The sequence below is a fragment of the Lynx rufus genome, unplaced genomic scaffold, assembly GCF_022079265.1.
Source record: "Lynx rufus isolate CCGP_SWC_20201006 ecotype Redwood Valley unplaced genomic scaffold, mLynRuf1.p SCAF_28, whole genome shotgun sequence".
Lineage (NCBI taxonomy): Eukaryota > Metazoa > Chordata > Mammalia > Carnivora > Felidae > Lynx > Lynx rufus.
The window spans coordinates 9,409,085-9,430,518 of NW_025814843.1; the positions used below are offsets into that span (position 1 = coordinate 9,409,085).

Genomic DNA, 21,434 nt, shown 5'->3' on the forward strand with positions numbered 1-21,434 from the left:
TAAATAAAAAATAAAAGAACTTCGCGGAAGGATACTGGCGCATCTCCTAAAACTCAGCCAAGCAAAGCTTCTCAAAGGAGTCGGCTCTCTCTCACCTCCTTTTCTCTCCTCATCCTATTCCTTTGGGTCTTCCTGCCCTCCCAGTATTTATTCTAGGTCGCCAAGACCTCCATGTCACCAAGTCCAGGGGCCACTTTTCGGTCCTGATTTTATGAATGTTGCAGCCGTATTCTGCTCTCCCTGTTTGAACCACTCTTGAGTTTCTTGACATCATATTCTCTTATTTCATGGTTCCATGGGTCTCACCTTCCCAGCGTCCTTTTGCTAATCCTTCGTGGACCCACCTCTTAACCCTGGATGCTCAAAATGTGATATTACATGGGCAAAGTGGGACTCTGGTTTTCTCCTCCCAAATTGTCTCCTGTCCACACTTCCCCATGTCAGCGAACATGACCCACCAGTCTTCATTAATGGAGAAGACAGAAGGCATTCAAGCCTCCAGAAGGGGGTCATACCCACTTGGTGGAGGCGGGGGGCAAACTTTAATTAGCCATGATACAAGCCCTGCCCACTTTCCATAGAGATTTTGGCCAGAGCTGAAGCCTGGGTTTTCTGAATCCATTTGCATCTGAATTGGACACAGTCCCAGACCATATTAAACCATATTAAATATTGGTTTTCAGTGTGGGCTGCGTATATGTGTCTTCCTTTTCCTGTGTCTTCGTGAGCGTATTTAGTAAGACTAGAGAAAGACTTGGGGCGCTCGGGTGGCTCGGTCGGTTGAGCGACCGACTTCGGCTCAGGCCCTGATCTCACAGTTCATGGGTTCGAGCCCCACTTCGGGCTCTGTGCTGACAGCTCGGAGCCCGGAACCCGCTTCGGATTCTGTGCTCCCTCTCTCTCTGCCCCTCCCCCACTCATGCTCTGTCTCTCTGTCTCAGAAATAAATAAACATAAAAAAAAAGAGACTAGTTAAAGGCTGTATCTGTGCCTGCTGCTCTAATGTCAGTAAATAGCCTCTTAGAGTCCTAGAGAGTTCTAGACTCAGCTCACTGGGACTCTCGAAATCAGTGTCTGTTTCATAAAAAGTTGTAAAAACCACACCTGGCCAAGTATCGGGACGAGTTTCTGATTTCAGTTCCGTCCACAAACCTTGTTGATTTCTTTTCTTGTGAGAGAAGTTTCTCTTGTGCCAATAAGCCATGTTCATGAATGGGATGGAAAGGGAGGAGGTGACAGATTCTTCTAATATAATTGGCAAGAGTTTAAAAAGAGGGGGAAGAAGAAGACTAAAGAAGGTGGATGTGCCAGTGGCCGAGAGCAGTCACCTGCTGTTGGGTTAATGGAGAGAAGATGGGGCTGGGGACCGTGGGGGGGGGGGGGAGGAAAACATCGTCAAGGGAAGAGAGAACAGGTGAGACCACTGTGTGCCGAGTCTATCCCAATGATAAAGGCAGTCACAGGGCCCCATCCAGTCTTTTCGCCCCCGACGATAAAACGTTCATTCGCTCCGTCTTACAAACTGGAAGGATCCTGCCAAGAGTGAGCAGCCCGTAACGAGTGCGGTTTGTCACGACCGCCATGTTTTGCCACACCCAGAGAAATCAGAAAGCTGCCAAGACACGTGTAATTGGCCTTCTCTTGCGTTTTTCCATTTACCTGTTGATCTGTCACTTTGTCACCGTGCGAGCATTTGCTGGCAAACCAGGCAGGCTCTGCGTTTGACAGATGGCGGGATGGAAACAGTCTGTGGCGCCAAGGGCCCAGAGGTCAGCCTGGGAGTGGATACCTTGGCGAATTCCGACACTCTTTCTCTCGTTGCCCATCTCTTGCGTCCCCTTCAGTGTGCCAAGAAGCTGAGTCGCTTGGGGGATGCCAAGAAAGACCACGCATCCTTCGCCAGCCGAGAGAGCGCCGTATGCCTTCCTCCTTTCATCCGTAAAATGGGGACAAGAACGTATCTACCTCATATGAATTCAATGAGTCAATTCGTAGAAAGAGCCTAGAACAGTGCCCAGCACATAGTAAGCCCTCAATTAGCGTCGGCTGCTATTATCTAACTATTAAATGCAAAGACAGCATCATGCATCCTGTTTTCTTCTCTGTATTCTTCCAGATGATTATCTGGGTAGAAAGGAGTCAGATAAGGGCACCTGGGTGGCTCAGTCGGTTAAGCATCCGACTTCAGCTCAGATCACGATCTCACAGCCTGTGAGTTCGAGCCCCGTGTCGGGCTCTGTGCTGACAGCTCGGAGCCTGGGGCCTGCTTCGGATTCTGGGTCTCCCTCTCTCTCTGCCCCTCCCCTGCTCACACTCTGTCTGTCTGTCTCTCTCTCTCAAAAATAAATAAACATTAAAAAAAAAAAAGAAAGGAGTCAGATAAAACTGGGTTGAAATGAGTTCATATGAGTCCTGCCTATGCTACTGGCTAGTTGTGCGACCTTGGGAAAGTCTTTGTAAGTTCAGAGTTTCACAAGATTGTTCAGAATAAATGAGATCGTGGGCTTCAAGCCCTGAGCAGTGTCTGTCATAGAGTTAGTGCTGCACACGTGTTACCAAAGGCACTAAGACTCCTTCTCTTCCCTCCTCTTATTTCCTTTTGGTCTTAACCGCACCTTTGGTCTTCCCAAGCATTTCCGTGCCCTTTCCTTGGTAAATAAGGTCACGGGCAAAATTGGGAAGTCAGCCAAGGCTTATCTATGTTTCCTTGATGGTTCTCCCTTTTCCTGCACGTCTGCTCCAGCCCTACTCCCTCCCTGTTCCCTCCCCGTTCCTTGCACACACCTCCACCCTCCATCACCACCTACCATTTCACAGGTTTTCCCTTTCCTGGCCCTGGAGTCCTTCCAGTATCTGCTCGCCCCTGCTGCTGCTGTGGTAGACACGTGTGTTAGCTACACGCCCCTCCACTAATCCTAAGTCTTGAAAAGTAGGCTAGGGACAGACGAAGTGGGCAGTCCTAACCCGTGGAGAATGAATCACTGGCCGCAAGAATTCGGGCAATTTGTGTGCAAGATGTCTTCTCTGAAAAGCCTCAAATTATAACACAGAGGCAAAACCACATGCTCAGCCCTTCGAGTGTCTAGAAAATGATAGGGATGATGTCCTATGAACGTGGCATAGAAAAGAATGTGGGCTTTGAGAGTCCGGCCACCTGGGATGTACCTCTGGCTCAGGTTGTAGGAACTGTGACCACAGGAACTTGGGCAAAGACACGGTCGACTCTCCCTGAACTGCAGAAACCGTGGATAACTGTGATTATGTCATGGGGTGATCTTGACCGTTAAACTAGGCAATCACGTGGAAGTGCCCAGCATGGTCTCTGACGCAGAACAGCTGCTCTGTAATAGCCAACCTGTCTGCCTGCCCGCTTTCCCTCTTTCCTTCCTTCCTGTTCTCTAGGCGAAAAGGTAGAGAGAATTGACCTCCCTATGCAATACTGTGAAGATGTCAGTTAATTACCTCTTTCCTCCTTTTTAAACGTTGTGGTAGGAGATGCATGTCAGGAAAGGTTACCATCGTGACCAGTCCTAAGTGTGTGGTTCGCTAATGCTAAGCACGTCCACCTTGTTGTGCAATATCCTACGGCACGCTTCATCTTGCAGAACTAAAACTCCGTACCCGTGTCCCCTCCCCCAGCCCCTGACAACCGCCATTCAACTTTCTGTCTCTGTGAATTTCACTACTCTGGGCACCTCATCTGAGTGGGATTGTACAGTTTTCTTTTTGTGACGGGCTTATTTCACTTAGCCCAGTGCCCTCAAGATTCATCCACGTTGGAGCACAGGGCACGATTTCCTTCCTTTTTGAGGCTGAATAACATCCCATTTTGGCCTAGACCATATTTTGTGGGTCCGTTCACCTGTCGATGGACGCTTGGGTTACTCCTACCTTTTCGCTGCTGTGCACTTGGCCGTACAAACATCTGTTCAAGTCTCTGCTTTCAGTTCTTTTGGATACATGTAAGAAGTGGGATTGCCGCTCATATGGTAATTCTATTTTTAATTTTTCGAGAAATCACCAGCACCATTTCTCATCCCCACCCCACCCCCCGCCCCGTCCCTGCCAACGGTGGCTCAGTGTCCCCATTTCTCCTCACTAACAATTTTGTTTCGTTTTGTTTATAATAGCCATCTTAATGGGTGTGAGGTGGGGTCTCATTGTGGTTTGGATTTGCATTTCCCTGTTGATTGATGATGTGGAACATCTTTTCATGTGCTCTTGGCTATTTGTATGTCTTCATTGGAGTAATGTTTTTTCACGTCCGTTGTCCATTGTTAAATGTTTTTGTGGTTGTTGTTGTTGCTGTTCCTGAGTTAGTTGTAGAGTTCTTTATATATTCTGGATAATAACTCCTTATCAGGTATATGATTTGCAAATGTTTTCTCCCATTCTCTAGGTTTACCTCTTCACTCTGTTGACTTTAATGCACAGAGTTTTAGATTTTGATGTACATCCACTTTATTTTTATTTCATTCCTTGTAGTTTTGTTGTCATATCCAAGAAATTATTGACATATCCAGCATGATGAGGCCGTTCTCCTTTGTTTTCTTCTGAGACTTTTACAGTTTAAGCTGTTTACATTGAGGCTCTGATCCATTTCGAAGTAATTCTTTGACATTGAATCGTCCCGTCTCATAACAGGGTATGCATTTACGTTTATTTGCCTTCTTTTGTGTCCCCTCAAAGTTTTATTTCATTAAAATCTTGCATATTTGTAAAGCCTATTCTCTCTCATTTTTTTTCTTGTGACTACAGGTGGGATCTTTTTCCTAATGCAGTTTCTGTTTTTTTTATTTGTCTTCTTGAACAATATTAATTTCTATCTTGACTTGTACCAGACCACCTTACCTAATTCTCTTTGTTGTAGCCATTTTTTACAGTCAATAATTTGGGGGGGGTTATAAACACTTTGAAGGCGAAAAGATTATGAATTATGCCACCTCTTTAATTGGCAAAGGTAGAATTCATTGTGAGCCTCAATGAATGAATGAAATGACCGTGACATCTAAAGTCTCAAAAACTACCTTACCCACACACTCATCCTGAAGTTACTCAAAGCACTCCAGCTGAACAAGAAATGAATCAAAATAAAGAACTCATAACTAGAGATGATATGATATGAAAACAAAGAAATAAAAACAATAAACAGCAATGAAGTAAATCACACTTAAAGCTGCTGCCTCCCCCCCGAAAATACTGCTATTTTCATAGTTATGACATTTATTATAAATGTCCAAAAAGGATTATTGAAAGAATGGTGATACAGTATAAAAATATTTAAAATAAATCCAATCCAGGTTTGTATCTTAAAACCTGATTTTACAACGTTTAGATTAAGAAAGGGGCTAAAATCACAAGTTCAGAAACAATTTTTTAAGTCACATAGAAATTCTAGGCCTAAATCTTTTCTAGTAAAATTTCCAATCTTGATTAAGATGAATGGTATTGTCAGAAAACCTAAATGCACAGAGTTGACACATGAAGGAGTTCGATACCTACACAATATCGCTGAAAGAAGTTGACAAAAGGATTCCAAAAATAACCTTGAGGAACCGAGCTGAGGTCACTCAGAGATCAGCAGTGGAAGCGGATTCCCACCGAAGCAAGAGGCTGTCATGACTCTCCTGGGTTCTAGGCTCGGATTTTAGCTATAGATTTGCCACTTTCTGATCCGAGGAAGACTCCTCACTGCTCAGAGCCTCTGTTTTCCCGTTCGTAGAATGGGAAGGTTGCACCACCTCATCTCCAGGATGCTTTCCTAGTCACATAGTCTAGAATGTGTGTGACTTTGAAAACCAGAAAACGTTCCTTTCCAAGCCCGACCATGCATCAGAGTCATCCAGGGGGTGTTTCGTTTCTTGGCCCAATCTCAACCCCGTCTGGAATTGGGCCATAGAATTGTCTGTGTGAGGGAAGCATGCTGATAGCTAATAGATAGCCGTTGCTGAACACTTATTATGTGCCAGGCACTTCTCTAAATATTTTCCATTAATTTATCTTCTGGTTTCTCTTCAGATCATGTAAACTTTTCTCCTCTTACCAAACATTTTCCATCAACTCATTGGGTTCAACCCTCGAGCTCTAGTAGATCCCAAGAACACATCTGGCATGCCCTGTCCTTTTAGGCGACACCAAATTGGTGATAGACACAAATGCAAACGGGGCATCAAATTTTTAAGGCAGGCAACATTCGCTCATAGGTGACGTCAAGGTGGTCCAAAATATACTGACTTCTGGATTGCCATCAAAATGCATCCTCTCTGAGGACTTTCGGTCCTCCGAGAGCCCCAGAGATTCTCCACCCCAGCTTAGGAACATTGAGTCAGGGGTGAGGGCTGGCCGACCAACCAATGACTAGGACGTGCGACTACACATGAAGTAGCAACTTCAAACAAGATCGTGAAGGACAGCGAAGCATTGAATAACCATCCGGAAGGATATTCGAAGGATCCGTCAGGCTATGTAACTACATAAAGGGTCTTAGAACCATGGAGACCCTTCACCCCTCCCCTAATGTTAACAACTTACATGACAAGGTGAAGTTACCAAAACTTGGAAATGATCATTGGTACAATACTGTTCGCTAAACTGTGGACCTCATTTGGATTTTAGCCATCCCCCCCCCCCCGCCCCCGCAATGTCGTCTTTTAATTCCAGAGTCCCTTCCAGGATCTCACAGTGTGTCTAGTTTTTTTGTGTCCTCAATTTCCTCCGATCTGTGGCGGTCCCTCTGGCTTCCTTATCTTTTATGACCTTGACATTCTGGTGAGTACTAGTCGGTGATGTTACAGAATTTCTCTCAGTTGGGTTGTGGATGGTATTTTTCTCATGATTCGATTGTGTGTATGCGTTTTTGGTAAGAATCCCACAGAAGTGACCTACGTCCCTCTCAGTGCATCGTATCAGGGGATGCATGATCTTCATATGTCTTATTATTGATAATGTTAACTTGGACCATGAGGTTAAGGCAGTGCTGGGTTTCTCCACTGTGAAATTATTATTTTTCTCTTGCAGTCAATTAATTTCTCGGAGGAGATACTTTGAGACTATGCAAATATCCTGTCTCCTCTCAGATTTTCATCCACGGATTTTAGCATCCATACTGAGGGCAGTTATTACTGTGGCGTTTGCCTAATGGTGGTTTTGCGTTTCTCTCCCTCTATCCACATTAATTGGAATTCTTTTGTAAAGAGGACCTGTTCCTTCCCCTCCATATTCTCTTATTTATAACATTAGTATACGCTCATGGGTATTTATTTCATTCTACGAATTGTAATCCAACACTGTCATTGTTTATTCTGTTGTTCAAATTGCCCTGGCTTTGGCCGTTGGAAGCTCCTTTGAGCTGGCTCCCGTATCCTTCTGACACTCCCGTCCTTTTTCAAGGAATGACTTATATTCTGGCACTATAAGATGTGCCAGGTTGATCTTGTGTATTTCCTGCCCTGCTCCTAGAATTGGCCATTTCTCTAAGCAGCCCTGGTTCCTTTGAGTGGAGAATGGTATTTAGAAACCAAGGCCTGGGTACTGGATGTGCTCATTGTTATTGGGATGTCATTTCCTGGCTCTCTCAGCAGAGCTAGAAAATATATGTATGCATTTTCCTTTTTTTAATGTTTATTTATTTATTTTGAGAGAGAGAGAGAGAGAGAAAGAGAGAGTGGGGGAGGGACAGGGAGCAAGGGAGAGAGCGAATCCCAAGCAGGCTCCATGCTGTCGGCACAGAGCCCAGTGTGGGGCTTGATCTCCTGAACCGTGAGATCATGACCTGAGATGAAACCCAAGAGTCGGATGCTAACCCAGACACCTGTATGTCAGTATGTATGCACTGCAATGCGAATAATGCAAACATACACACATCTTTTTCACTTCTGTATGTATCTCTGTGTTAATACATTAAAAACCACAAGTTCATGCTGATTTCTCCAACTCCGGTCCAGTAAGATTGACTCACCCTAGATTTCCCTCCTTCCTTATTTGTAACTTCTTTCTCCAATAGTGAGAAGCTGGCTCTCATTATCTATGATAGATTTACTTATTTGTTTAGTCACAGCACACACATAAAAGAAGTCTCAGGGTTTTAAACACACGTCCCTACGACAAACAGATTGAATACTTAGAAAACTATGTGCATAGTTCTTTTTGTCTTTAGCCTTGCAGCGTCCAGTCAAAATACTATTTTCCAACGTTCCTCAGTTTAATTCTTTCATCCCCCACCCTTTCAATGCAGTTACGTTACTCACTTATAATGTAGTCCGGTTAATTTGTTTTGTTTGTGTTTTTCACCCCACCTGCCCCCCCCCCTTGCAATCCTAGTTGACTAGAGTTATTTATTTAATTTGGCGTATGTGGACTATCGCTCTGGTTCTAAGAGTCAAAGTGGTACCTAAAAGTACCCCCAGAGAAGTATTGTCCTTCCTCATCCCCCCTCCCCATCTCATTCTCCTCTCCTTTTCACCCTTTCTTAGCCCAGTATTGTTAGTTTCAGGTGTATCCTTCCTGCTTTGGAGATGGGAGGTTTTAAAATTACGTCACGGATGGGGCGCCTGGGTGGCTCAGTCGGTTGAGCGTCCGACTTCAGCTCAGGTCATGATCTCACGGTCCGTGAGTTCGAGCCCCGCGTCGGGCTCTGTGCTGACAGCTCAGAGCCTGGAGCCTGCTTCCGATTCTGTATCTCCCTCTCTCTCTGACCCTCCCCCATTCATGCTTTGTCTCTCTCTGTCTCAAAAATAAATAAACATTAAAAAAAATTAAAAAAAATAAAATTAGGTCACGGAAGAGATTCTGCCTTCAACAGTCACGTGGAGGAGAGTGGGGCTAGAGAAGGGAGGTCAAACCCCAGGGATCGAGAGGAAAGGAAGGAGGGAGGAGAGACCCAGGACCGAAGTGGGCGGGGTCAGTGCAGGACCACATGCCTTGGTGCCTCTCTTATTCCCACCTGTGGAACTAAGGCTTCAAAGCATGGGCCTAGAATGTTCCAGAAAACCGGGGAAGCAGTGTGGGGTGCCCACCAGTGCCTGGAGGTGCCTGCCTGTCTCCCAGTGAGACGTAGGCCCTCCACCTATGCTATTCCACTCCGTTTGAGGCATCCCCCGGGAAAAGAAGCCGTCCTCCCTGCCCCGTGTGGGGGCTGCCCCAGGAACGTTGGACCCAGGCAGCACCTTTGACTAGGTCCCCCACATGAGGGAAGATGACCTGTGTCTTGCGTCATCGGATCAGGTCAGCATGTGAAGATGAGTTCTTCCTCTGTGCCCTCTGAGGCCACCCCCCCAACTCCAGGCTTCTCTGTCCTCTCCGGGGTCCCCAGCAGAGACTCATCCTTACCGGCTCAGAAGAGGAACTTGGAGATGGTAGTTGAAGGTTTCAACACCACCCCCCCCCCCCCCGGCGGGTGAGCGGACATTCCCTTTACTGGCAGCAGCTGGAATTTCACAACAGATGCTCCTCTCAGCAAGGTGCCGGGGGAAGCCAGGCCTTGCCTGCCAAGTCTCTGAAACAAAGAGGCGTCGTCCTTGGGGAGGGAGGGGGGACCACCTTCCTCCCTCTTAATCTCCACCCCAAAGCCACTGGGGTTCTGCTGACAAGTCAGAAGAAACGGCTGACGGCTGACTCATCGGACGGAAATGAGTGTGCTGAAGGTCCAGGTGGCCAGCCACCGTGTGCTGGGTCAACCCCCAGGGCAACTCGGCGGAGGATCCCCGGGCCGAGCTCACACCTCCCTTGACCCCCAGCACCCAGTGCCCCGGGCAAGTCCTGCCTCTGAGAGCAGCGTGGGGCAAGCCCTAGATGGCGTCAGGGTGCCAGGGAGACAGGCACACCGGGAGATCTGCCAGATGCCTCTGGGGACGCCTGGCTCACCCGTGGAGAAGGCCTTGATGGCCTCCAGTGAACAGCCAGGGACACTGAGGCCAGGAGGTGGGAGTGTCAGGGCCTGGAGGAGGGAGGCGGCGTGGGCCAGCAGGCGTCGGAGGGGTGCAGCGAGGGCCCCGGGACCCGGGGTGCCGACCCCTGAGGGTAGGTGTGTGTGCAGCAGAAGCAGCGTTGGCCGAGAATGTTCATTTACGTCTCGTGTTTGCATCGTCACAGTGGGACACAACAGGGCAGGGTGACTCATTCCTGCCTCGTGACACAACCCAGCCGTCCCTTGCGGCAGGGGCTGGGCGGAGGGGACTTTAAACCCGGTTGGTGTGGTTCGGCCCTTCTCCAGGCTAGAGATCGCTGGCCCCAGTTCAGCAGGGGCAGGGACAGTGTGCCTCTGTGAGTTCTGATCCCCTCTCCAGAGGGTGAGCAGCTGGTGTAGACAGACATGGTGGGCTCGAGATTTCCCAGCAACTGGAAATGTAGGTTTCTTTTTTTTTTTTTTAATGTTTATTTACTTTTGAGAGAGAGAGAGAATGTGAGTGCAGGAGGGGCGGAGGGGCAGAGAGAGAGACACAGAATCGGAAGCAGGCTCCAGGCTCCGAGCTGTCGGCACAGAGCCCGACGCGGGGCTCGAACCCGCAGACCGCGAGATCATGACCTGAGCCGAGGTCGGACGCTTAACCAACTAAGCCACCCAGGGACCCCGGGAATGTAGGTTTCTTAAAGCAAGATCGTGTTACAGTTCACAGAATCTTCACTTCTGGGTGTAGAAACATGAATTGAGTTTATTTTTCTTCCGGCGACTGGCATCTGACATTGCCGAGGGGGAGGTGCACTTTATCGGTCAAGGCCAGGCTCCCTGGGTTCGCATCCTGGCTTTGCCACCTCCTAACTGTGTGTGTGACCTTAGGCAAGTTGTCTAACTACTCTGGCCACAGATTAGCCATCTCTCCATCCCCCTCCCTCCGGTCTCCCCCAAAGGTGGTCCAACCATCAGCCTCTTACCCCTAAGTTGCCCGCATCCCGGTGGGAGCCCTCCAGGGTCAAGGATCAACAAAACAGCTGAAGTCCAGCTTTTGTTGCTGGTACCTCCCTATCCCCACCCCCAAGGAGCTCACGTCTTCCCTCAGCCCTGGCGGGGCTCGCAGGGAGCAGGTGCGCTGGCCGAGTAGGGTGACAGGAGAACACAACAGCACATCCCCACCTGGCAAGCATCCAGTCTGAATAAGGGATTCTCTTAACGCCCCTCTGCCCTTGGCCCCGGGCGGCAAAGGAGAGCCGTCTGGGATGCTGGATAAGCCCCTCGTGTCCTCAGTCTTCCCGTGTTGGCAGGGGCAGGTAGGCAGCTGTGTTAGTTCTGGACGGACCCCTCCCGGCAAGGCCCCCAAGGTGGTGGCTGGGCGCCGTCCCCGCCTTTCACCGTGACTCTTATTACAGGAGCGGGTAGGTCACGGATCACCTTTTGTCCCCACAATTCGGGAATACAGAAGTCCCGCCTGACGCCGTGGTCTGTTGATGTCCACGTTGGTTCTTCCAGCTTTGGTTCCCGCCCCCCGGGCTGCCCCTTACTTACCCTCTCTGGGTGTCAGCTTCCCCTTTTGTGGAATGAAGGGCGTGAGGGGGGTGACCTCTGAACTCCCTCCAAGAACCCACCCTGGCGCTAACGGGGAGAGATTATCCTTCGGGCAAAGGGTCCCTTGTGGACACGTGGGCCAGCCAGCCATGCCCCCAAAGTCATCCTCTGGAAGATGCCTGATTTTCCAGCTCCTGCGGCAGGTTCTGTTAGCTCTGAATCCGAAGAGCTCTGAGCTGGACGGGGTGTTGTAGTGGGGCTGAAGGTAGAAGGCTGAGGGTGTATGACAAGTACTCGTCCCCAGGAGGCACATCCACGCCGGGGACCAGCACATCGAGGCGAGGGAGGGGCCTGACAGCCTGGAATCGGCCCGGTCAGGCCCAGTGTCAGTGGATCCGCTGCCTGGGCTACCCGTAGAGGAGTCAGCAGACAAAGGGCCCAAAGGTGACTGGGAAAGTTGCCCTGGGAGGGCCCGGGGACAACTTTGGGCTTCCAGATGCTGCTAACGGAAGCACCCAGTGTCCATGGTCCTGAATCACCCGTGGCAGTTTTTCTGAACTCGGTCGGCTGCCTCAACAGCCAGGAGGTGGTGGCACCTGGCCCTCGGCTCCGGGGTCTGTCCTTGGCAGGCTCCTTCCTGCACCCAGATGCTGTCTCTTCTTTCCGGAATGTTCTTCCCCTCACTCCTCTCCCAGCTCCCTCATCCGGTTTAAGTGTCCCTTCTGGGAGGCTTCCCAGTGACCCAGAGTGGGCTCCCCCTTTGGCCTGCTGCCAGTACCAATCCTTGTTTTGGGTTTTTTTTTAATTTTTATTTTTTAACGTTTGCTTATTTTTGAGACAGAGAGAGACAGAGCATGAACGGGGGAGGGGCAGAGAGAGGGAGACAGCCCCATGGTGCGTGGCCCACCGGGGACCTCACTGAGGTGAGGTGACGCTGGACACCTCACAAAGGGACTGTGTTCCCTTCGGCCGGCGTGTGGTTCCTCCCAGGCTGGGGCAGTAGGGGGATTATTTGCCTACGCGGGGCCTCCACGCACCTAGTGTTCCGGTCATGCAGCCGGGTCCGCGTTAGGACTTCACAGTTTTGCATCTCGTTTGCATGGCTCGGCTCTGAGCTCTGTGCTTCTGCCTGTGGTTTCCTGGTCCGTCCCCAGTTCCACAGAGCCGGACCTCTGCTTCCTCGGCTTCCCTCCAGGACCTGGCCTGACGGGCCAGCCACGGGGTCCGCCCTGAGAGGGGTGAACACGGGAGAGTGTGAGTGTGGCCAGGGCTAGAGCGGGATAGCCTTCGTGTCTCGAAAGCTTCCTTGGCACATCCACCGTGGCATTCTTCCCGACAGCCCTACAGGGTCAGTGCCGTGTTATCCCCATTTTACAGAGAAGTAAACTGAGGTTGGGAAAAGGTAACAAAAGTCTGCCTAAAGTGCGCTGCTAAACAGCAGAGTCATGCTCTGAGTCCGAGTCTGTTGCTGCCAGAAACCGGGTTTATTCACCGTGCTAAACCACCTGCCGTGGCTTCCCGGGGCCCCAGGAGCCCCCACACGTTAGCCAAGACGCCGCGCTGGCCCCGCTGAGGCTCTCAGCGTTTGGCGCCTCTCACGGCTCCCCACCTGTTGCTAATCAACCTTTTCTTAAAGCCCCTCCTCGGTGGGTTTAAGATTCTGAGTTTTCTCAAGGAGTCCCCCTGCCCGCTGGGGTCTGGCTGTTCCCGGGCACTCGTGGGGATGCTCGCCACTGCCCGGTGGGCCAGGCGGGCCCCCGTCTCAGCTCCCCGCCCCGGCAGCCTGCATCTCTGTGCCGTTGGGCTCCAACAGCTGTAGGCTCTCTGCCTCCACACTGCGCCCTTGGCATTGGGGCCACAGCAGGGCTGATCGGGCCGGGCTGGGAGTGCCTGTGGGCTGCCGTCTGCTCTGCTGGGCCATTTGCTCCCTAAGCCTGGGGCTCTCCAGACTGACCGGTGTCTGTCCCTCCCACTCCCCCCCCCCCCCCATGCAGGCGATGACTCAGGATGCAGCCAGGGGCCACGACGTGCACGGAGGACCGTATCCAGCATGCCCTGGAGCGCTGCCTGCATGGCCTCAGCCTCAGCCGCTGCTCTACCTCCTGGTCAGGTAGGTCTGGGGGAGCAGGGGTGGGGTCCGCGGGGCCCGAGAAAGCCTCAGGGGCTATGGCGAGCACTGGGCAGCTCACAGAAGCCGGCAGGTTGTGGTTCCGAGCCCCTGGACCTCCCGTGGGCTGGACCTCCCGTGGGCTGGTGCTCGGCACAGCACCCGATGGAGAGTAGGCCCTCGGTATATGGCAGTTTGTCTGTGCTCCTGTAACATATTCCTTCTCCCGGGACCGTATCTTGCTTTCTTCCCATGTGCCGAAGTACAACCTTGAAGAAGCTATCAAACCTGCTTAGAAATACAACTACTGACTCCAACAGAGCAGCTAGGCTTTCGTAGATAGCTCTTCCCGGAATGGTTTCCTTGGTTTCTAGATCTTTCCAGATACAGGCTGGGGCAATTGTATCTCTGAAGACCGGGGCCTGCCTGTAATAATTTCTCATGCTTCTAAGATTTTGCACGTCTCGTATCTCACTTGCCTCGCTAACTACGCCATGAGATAGATATCCACTGCTCCTTGAACATACCTGGTTCCTCCCTCCCTCAGGACCTTTGCACCTGCTGCCTGGAACTCTTCCCTCAGAACTGCCCGTAGCTGGCTCCTTCTCACCCAGGTCTCAGCTCTAATGCCACCGCCTTTGAGAGGCTTTCCTCTGTCTTTGGAATTCAACAGATCTGTATTAAAACTGCCTCTCACTGGCTGCTATAACCTCACCCCAGTCACTGAACCTCTCACAACTCCACCTGCCTTGTCCGTGAAATAGCAACCACGGGAACCTCTTCCTGAAGGGAGGATAGGAGACTCAGTGGAGATCACGTGAGAACCTAGCATCCTATTGGCCACACTAGGTGGTCAGTAGATGGCAGTTTGCTCCCTGTTCACTTCCTACCTAGGTGTTGACGAAGCCTAAGCGTATAGAATTGAGGTGGGGGGACGACATCATTAAGGAAAAGAACACAAAAAAGACCTGACTTTTGCAAATTTTGTGAGAACCGATGTCCGCACGAAAGCACCATTTGCGCCTCCCCGACCTTAGAAGGAGCCCCTGCACATGAAAGGCTCCCGGAGCTTGGGCTCCGTGAAATTCGTGGTCGATCCGTTTCCACCCTTACTCCTCTCCGCTCCACTGCACGCATGCGCCCGTGTGCGCGTGCACACACAGGCCTCTAGGACAGCGCCTTTAATCTCTAGGGGTTTACCCTGGCCGAGTGCGGGGAAACAGAGCCTGACAGAGTGCAAAAGTCTGGGGAAGTTACAGAATGACCAAGTGCTCACTGTAGCTTTCAAAAGGTAGATGGATGTAGCTTCCGCCTTCCTCGGCTCCGCGGCCAGGCGGTCCTGGGAAGTCCCAGGGCTGTGGTAGCCTTGGTCTTGCTTCCTGGGGCGGAGCTTGCTGTGGCTCCTCCCCTTATTCTTCCAGCGCCCTCTGCCTCTGCCCTCCTTCCCTGCACCTCGCGTGCTCCGGCACCCCCTATAGGAAGCCAGGGGAGCCGGGTTGGTGGAAGAACCGTAGCTCTCCAGAGGCAAGGGGTGCAGACTCATGGCCCCTAAGGGGGATCCCAGCCCATCTCTGTCTCTTGAGCCATTATCTGCAGGAATAAAAAGCTTGTCATTGTGTCTTGATGAGGAAGGAGAGAGTTGACTGTTGATTCAGAGCTTTCTCAGACTCTTTAGAAAGGAATACCCCAGGGGTGCCCCTAGGGATTCCCACTTCTCTCCAGACGGAAGCTGAACACCTGCCTCTCCCTCTGCCTTTCCAGCCGGGCTGTGTCTCAACTGCTGGAGCCTGCAGGAGCTGGTCAGCAGAGATCCGGGCCACTTCCTTATCCTCCTGGAGCAGATCTTGCAGAAGACTCGAGAGGTGAGGGCCGGCCTGCGACTGAAGAGTCAAGGGAAAGGTCCCCACGGAGTGTCAGTTCTGGGGTGCCTGGCCCACCAAGGGGCTTGGCAAAGGCGCTGGGAGCCCCTGGGCTTTCTGTTCCAGTGGTGCTTGTGAGTTGAAGGCTTCTAGGAAGGGCTGTGGTCCTTTCACCAGGAAGACGAGGACTCGTGAGCCACGGATCTGAGTTTAATTAAGCTGCTTCTTAAGACAGACATGGCTTGTAAGTCCAAGCGTTGACTAGAAAGGAGAGAGGAAGCTCTCCCGAATTCCTTTCCTCGAAAAGATCCGTAAAAACAGACCCAGAGGAGAAAACTGACTAGAAAGGGAAACTGAGACCTTGTCTCACGGCCGGTCCGTAAGAAATAGGCTTTGATGACTTAGAACAGCAGTGTGTTTAAGGGCTCGGCTGGGCTGGGGTTCCAGAATAATTGTGAGTCCCTAAAGAGGATTCTGGCTCTTTTATAAAGAATTCTGTGCTTAATTTTTTTTTTTTCATTTTTGTTTTAAATATGTAACTGTGTTGGAAAACGTGACTTTCTCAAGCTGTCCCTTGGGAAGTCTTGGCTTACCAAGACACTCAAGGTTCCAATTCTGGCACCATCGTTTACCGGGTACCGTTATACCCTGATCCACGAGCACACCAACTCAGAAGAGCCTAAGCCACTTGGAGTGTTTAACTTATAAGCCCAAATATCAACTACCGCGTGACAAGAGGGGAGGGTCTTGTAGAAGGGGCCCAGCAGCAGGTGTACCAGGCACCTGGTCTGTTCGGGGCCAAGAGAAGGAGAATTCTGTTTGAGCCTGCTGAGGCCACCAGGCACAGCACGGTGGTGGGGTCCTCTCTGCATCTTCAACCCCCACGAGTTCCGGAAGGGGCCGAGACCTTTACCATTTGGACCAAAGAATTCTAAACCACATGGGTCTGTAGTGTGGTCAAAAATTGTAATAAGCAGTGTGGGGAAGGCTATAGTGAGACTCGTACTTTCATACACGCAGGGTATTATAACTGGCACAGTCCTTTCGGAAAGCAACTTGGCAACACGTTTCAGAGGTCAGAAAGAGGTTTATAGTCTTTGATCCATCGACTCCACTTCCTGAACCCTAACCTAGATAAATAATCCAAATTACAGAAAAAGTAACGCGCACCAAGTTTTTCACTGCAAAAGTATTTAGGGTAGCAAGAAAATAATGTCATGTGTCCAAAATAATAAATTATGGAGATCTATCAGAAGGAATATTATTACAGGTAATAAAAAGATGGATATTATCCAAAGGTATAAACAGATTTTAATATACAAAAAAATTGCATCAGTAAGGTTTATTAGATGATTTAGCGAACATTTACCAAACATTTGGAAAAATACAGAGTGAGATTCCTAGCACATTCCATACAGCATACAGAATTCTAAGTGGATTGAAGATTTAAATTTAAGAAAATGAAGCTTCAGGGGCGCCTGGGTGGCGCAGTTGGTTAAGCGTCCGACTTCAGCCAGGTCACGATCTCGCGGTCCGGGAGTTCGAGCCCCGCGTCGGGCTCTGGGCTGATGGCTCAGAGCCTGGAGCCTGTTTCCGATTCCGTGTCTCCCTCTCTCTCTGCCCCTCCCCCGTTCATGCTCTGTCTCTCTCTGTCCCAAAAATAAATAAAATTTGAAAAAAAAAAAATTTAAAAAAAAATAAATAAATAAATAAAAAAAAAGAAAATGAAGCTTCAAAAAAGGAAGGAAATACGAATTTTACATGGTGTTTGCACACAAAAGCAAAAATCCATAAAAGACAAATAAACATTTCTAATATCAGCACATCAGAAGAAAATCTATACAAGGAAGACACACAACAAATTTGAAAGAAGATTTACCACACAAATGAAAAGGAAATGTGTAACCAGGAGCACCAGGGGTGGGGGAAAGGTGGTCTTAGAGATGATGCAGCAGAACAAATTCATTTATAACATTATAGGGTAAAAACATTAGGAGTAAAAACACACACGCTATGATTTCCAAGTACAAAGAGAAAAATGGTGTTAGGATAAGCATTGTCACGTTAGCTGTGGTTGCGTTCATTTGGAGGGGGGATATTGTGAGTGTTTGGTTTTTTTTAAGTTGTATTTCCCCCATTGTTTCCTTGTGGTTACGTTGCCTTTCACGTAAGAAAAAAAAGAAAGTGCAGAAAAAGAAAGCGCTGCTCTGTCCTGCACCTGTGATGAGCCTCACGCTGCCTTCCTGTCCCGTCCACAGGTCCAGGAGAAGGGCACCTATGACCTTCTCGCCCCCCTGGCTCTGCTTTTCTACTCCACTGTTCTCTGCGTAAGTTCCGGGGCGGACTAGCTTGGGGAAGTGAGAGGGGACAGGGAGGGACGGTCTCCATGGGGACAGAGCCCTCACACCTCCGGAGACAACTTAGGGTATCTGTCAAGCCACGCCCTTGAAATGGGTGTCAACCCTCTGGCATCAGAGCAGCCCCCATAACTCCCTGAATGGCTAGAAACAGGCTAAATATACAAAGCCTCTGATGGCATCAGAGCGGCCATCTTGAAAGGCCTCCATAAGTCTGTGCGGATGCCATGGCGCCTGGTGTATCCAGGCTCCCGTGGAGGGGACTGCTGTCGACAGCCTGTTCACGAGCCAGGAAACAGATCCTGCTGAGAGATCTTGGGTCCACCTTATTCTGTACCCCAGGAGTCCGTGTCCCCCGGTGTGATCATCCCGTATTCACCAGACCGGTGGCATCATCAGATGACCGTACATACATGGAACCAATCCATGCAAAGCATAAACGTTTGCCTCAACGAGAGTATTGAAAGAAAGGTAGTTCAGGCATCGAAGACCATTACCCCAGATGAGTTGCGGCAATGGCACCATTTAGGATGACCCCCAAGGTGACAGCTTTTCAGAGGGGCGCTCTCGTGCATTAGATGTTACGTGTGGTAAAGTCATGGCCCTTACAGTAGAGGTGCCTCTGGGTGCCATCTTTACCATCTGTAAGTCACGCCCTGTGGGTAACTTCCAGTTCTTTCTGCCCTCGTCCTTGGACACACTGCTGCCAGGAGCAGTGTGCCTTCTGCGGAACGTATCAGAAAGGAGCAGGGTATGTTCTAGAATATCGGTGAGCTCTCTCTTACCCAGACGTCTCTGCTTGCCTCTCCCTTTCCATCCCAGACACCACACTTCCCGCCAGATTCAGATCTCCTTCTGAAAGCAGCCAGAACCTACCACCGCTTCCTGACCTGGCCTGTTCCCTACTGCAGTATCTGCCAGGAGCTGCTCACCTTCATTGATGCTGAACTCAAGGCCCCAGGTGAGTGTTGAGGGGGGCAGGTGCACAGGGCCGGGATCTCCCCTTCCTGGTGCACACAGCATCGGATGGCTGAGAGCAGTGAACACAGGAGGTAACTCAAGGAGGAATCCTTAGGGGTTCAAGGCCAGGAGACCCCACTACGTGGTCTTTGCCTGTGCTCTGCTTTGCCAAAGGGTCTCTGAGACTGCCCGGGCCAGACAGAGAAGCCCCCACAATACTGACGACAGGCCCTTGCTTGTTCTCTTTGCCTCAGGATCAAATAGGGAAATGATGTGTGCATAGATTGGGTTCTGGCCAGGGAAGTGGGGGGTGACAGAAACAGGCAGGTTGATGGGTGCCCTGACAGGTGTGGACAAGGGCCTCGTGCTAAGTTTTCACCTGTGGGGTCTGAGAAGTAAGTAGGAATCCTCGCAAAATTGCAAGTGCTATAATAGACATGAAAACGAGGTCCTAGAAAACGGTTACAGAGCAAGAGAAAACCTAATTGGTAAGATTTACTGTGAGGTGGCCTGATAAAGTAATTCATCAACAGCAGTCGCTCAAAACACTGACGTCACATAAACATCTCAATAGATGCCCCTAAAACGTTCGATAGAATTTGACATGCGTTCCTAATATTTAAAACCCCTCTAATACATGGAAACTAGTAATACACGGGAGTGTTCTTAATAAGGTAACAGCCCGCAGCGAAATACTAGAGGCATTTCCATTTAAGTCGATAACCTTTATCTTTGTGCTTACAAGTATTTTTGCCTATGCAAAAAGGCAAAAATAAAGACTACTTCCTCTTTCGGGAAGATAATTTAATTATGCAGAGATCAAACAATTGCTTATCTGTCAAGGCCAAGAGAATCACCTAAAGAACTGTCCGAACTAGTAAACAGGTAGCTAAGAGCTTTTCCGTATAATGTCATTAACCACTAAGAAAACATAGTTGAGGGGGAAAAAAAGAAAGCAATTTATAATAGCAACTAAAAATACAAAAGAAGAGAGATGTGAGTAACCTACATAGAGAAACAAACTTAACTGAAGGATAAGTAATTTAAGAGACATGTTGCCAGATTGAATCAACATTGTAGTAACAGCAGGTGTCGTGGAAATAAATGTAACAGTGATTAAAAGAAATACCAACAATATCTTTTAAGATTTAACAAAGTAAAATCTATCTGAGAGAATAAATGCTCTCTGGTAGCATTTATTCATGCATTTATCATGTATTTATGTATTCTTAACAGTATAAGAATGGAGTATTTCCTTTACTAGGTCTGTTACAACTAAAACTATAAGGCTTAAATTATTAAAATAGTGCGCTATTGGTATAAGAATAGATAAGTTAACGGAACAACGTAGAATGGCTAGAAACAGGCTAAATATAGAAAGATTTGTTCTATGACAAAGCGGCATCCTGAAACCAGTGATGAATAACATCAGTCATTTAATAAATATTATTATTAAAAATGAGTTATAATTCTATCTCAAAAAAATGTAATAATTCTATTTCAAACATAAAATCAGTTCCAGGTAGATGAGAGGTTGAAGTGTGGAAAACAAAACCATGAATATCATAGAAGAAAACTAGGTTACATGAACCACCTAGAGTGAATAGATACCAAACATGCCAGCCCCCAAGGAAAAAAATTAGAAAAGGCTGACAGATTTGAGAGCATAAAATTCAAAGCTTTTATGTAGCTATTCAGCCACTAAAGACGTAGATACAGAGTTACCCAGGGCAAAAGATGTTGAGTAACTTGTTGAGTAAAAATGCTGGCCCCCCGCAAACTGTATGTTATAATCCCATTTTTGTTTTTTTTCTTTTCTTTTAAGAGAAAATGCATCAGGCCCTATTTAATGCTCGCAGCATTTAATTCTTTTCCTACACATTAAACACACACAGGACAAGAGTACTGCGTCTTATTCCCCAGCAATCCGTGGACCCTAGAAAGCTCAGGACTGCAGCTTTGAGTGTAAATTCCTTTGGAGGGACTCCTGACTTCTTTCTGGAATCATGTGATTTGTCTCCTCCTAATCAAGTAGCAGAGCTGTCCTCCCCCAACCAATCAGCTTATCTGTCTTCTTAACCAATCAGTGTATCGCTCTCCTCCCAGCCAATCAGCTGGGCGGTCTTCTCCCAACCAATCAGCTTGTCTGTCTCCTGCCAGCCAATCACCTGACCTCCCTGCCCAACCAGTCAGCTGTCCGTGGTTACCAAGACTTGGAGCAGGCACTGGTTAGGCTTGGCCAATGCCAAAGCCCACCTGTTCCTGGGACCTTGCCGTATGCCAGAGGCTTGGGTGGAGGAACGAAGAAATCAGGGAGGCCTCAAGGAGAAGGTGCTGTAGGAGGAAAGGTAGTCAGGCACACGAGGAATAGACAGCTTGCCAATCTGACTTTCCAAGGCACCCTAAGTGAACAAGCCAGTTTAGGGTCATTCTCTTTCATTCCCTTCTTTCCAACAGCTCCCCCAGACCAACAGATCTGTATTGCTTCTGGGGGTCTTGCCCACGGCCAGAATTCCTTCAACAAGAATGTTGAGCTTTTCTTCCCTTCTCTAATTTAGACAGAAAGGATTTAAAATGCAAACACCTTGGCAGGGCCTTCAGTCGCTAATCAAAGATCTAAGTGACTCTTACTTTGAAATGGATAAGGGAGATGGAGGGCTGTGTCACTTGCACGCTGGAAGACCAGACCGCTTCCCAGTTTCAGGTAGAACCGG

At 49.1% G+C, this 21,434-nt stretch overlaps 1 protein-coding gene across 6 annotated transcripts in view; it reads left to right on the plus strand.

The window, feature by feature from the left end:
• PIK3R5 (phosphoinositide-3-kinase regulatory subunit 5) overlaps window positions 1-21,434 on the plus strand; it is a 71,267-nt gene that overhangs the window by 33,516 nt on the left and 16,317 nt on the right. For 3 of the 6 annotated variants that reach the window (XM_047089635.1, XM_047089633.1, XM_047089634.1), the window contains exons 2-5: window positions 13,432-13,547; window positions 15,306-15,406; window positions 17,576-17,730; window positions 18,583-18,721. In XM_047089635.1, the coding sequence (XP_046945591.1) occupies window positions 13,435-13,547; window positions 15,306-15,406; window positions 17,576-17,730; window positions 18,583-18,721 (508 nt within the window). In that variant the 5' untranslated portion in view covers window positions 13,432-13,434. The remainder of the gene's footprint in view (window positions 1-13,431; window positions 13,548-15,305; window positions 15,407-17,575; window positions 17,731-18,582; window positions 18,722-21,434) is intronic. The other 3 variants (XM_047089636.1, XM_047089639.1, XM_047089637.1) reach the window with 1 other exon arrangement.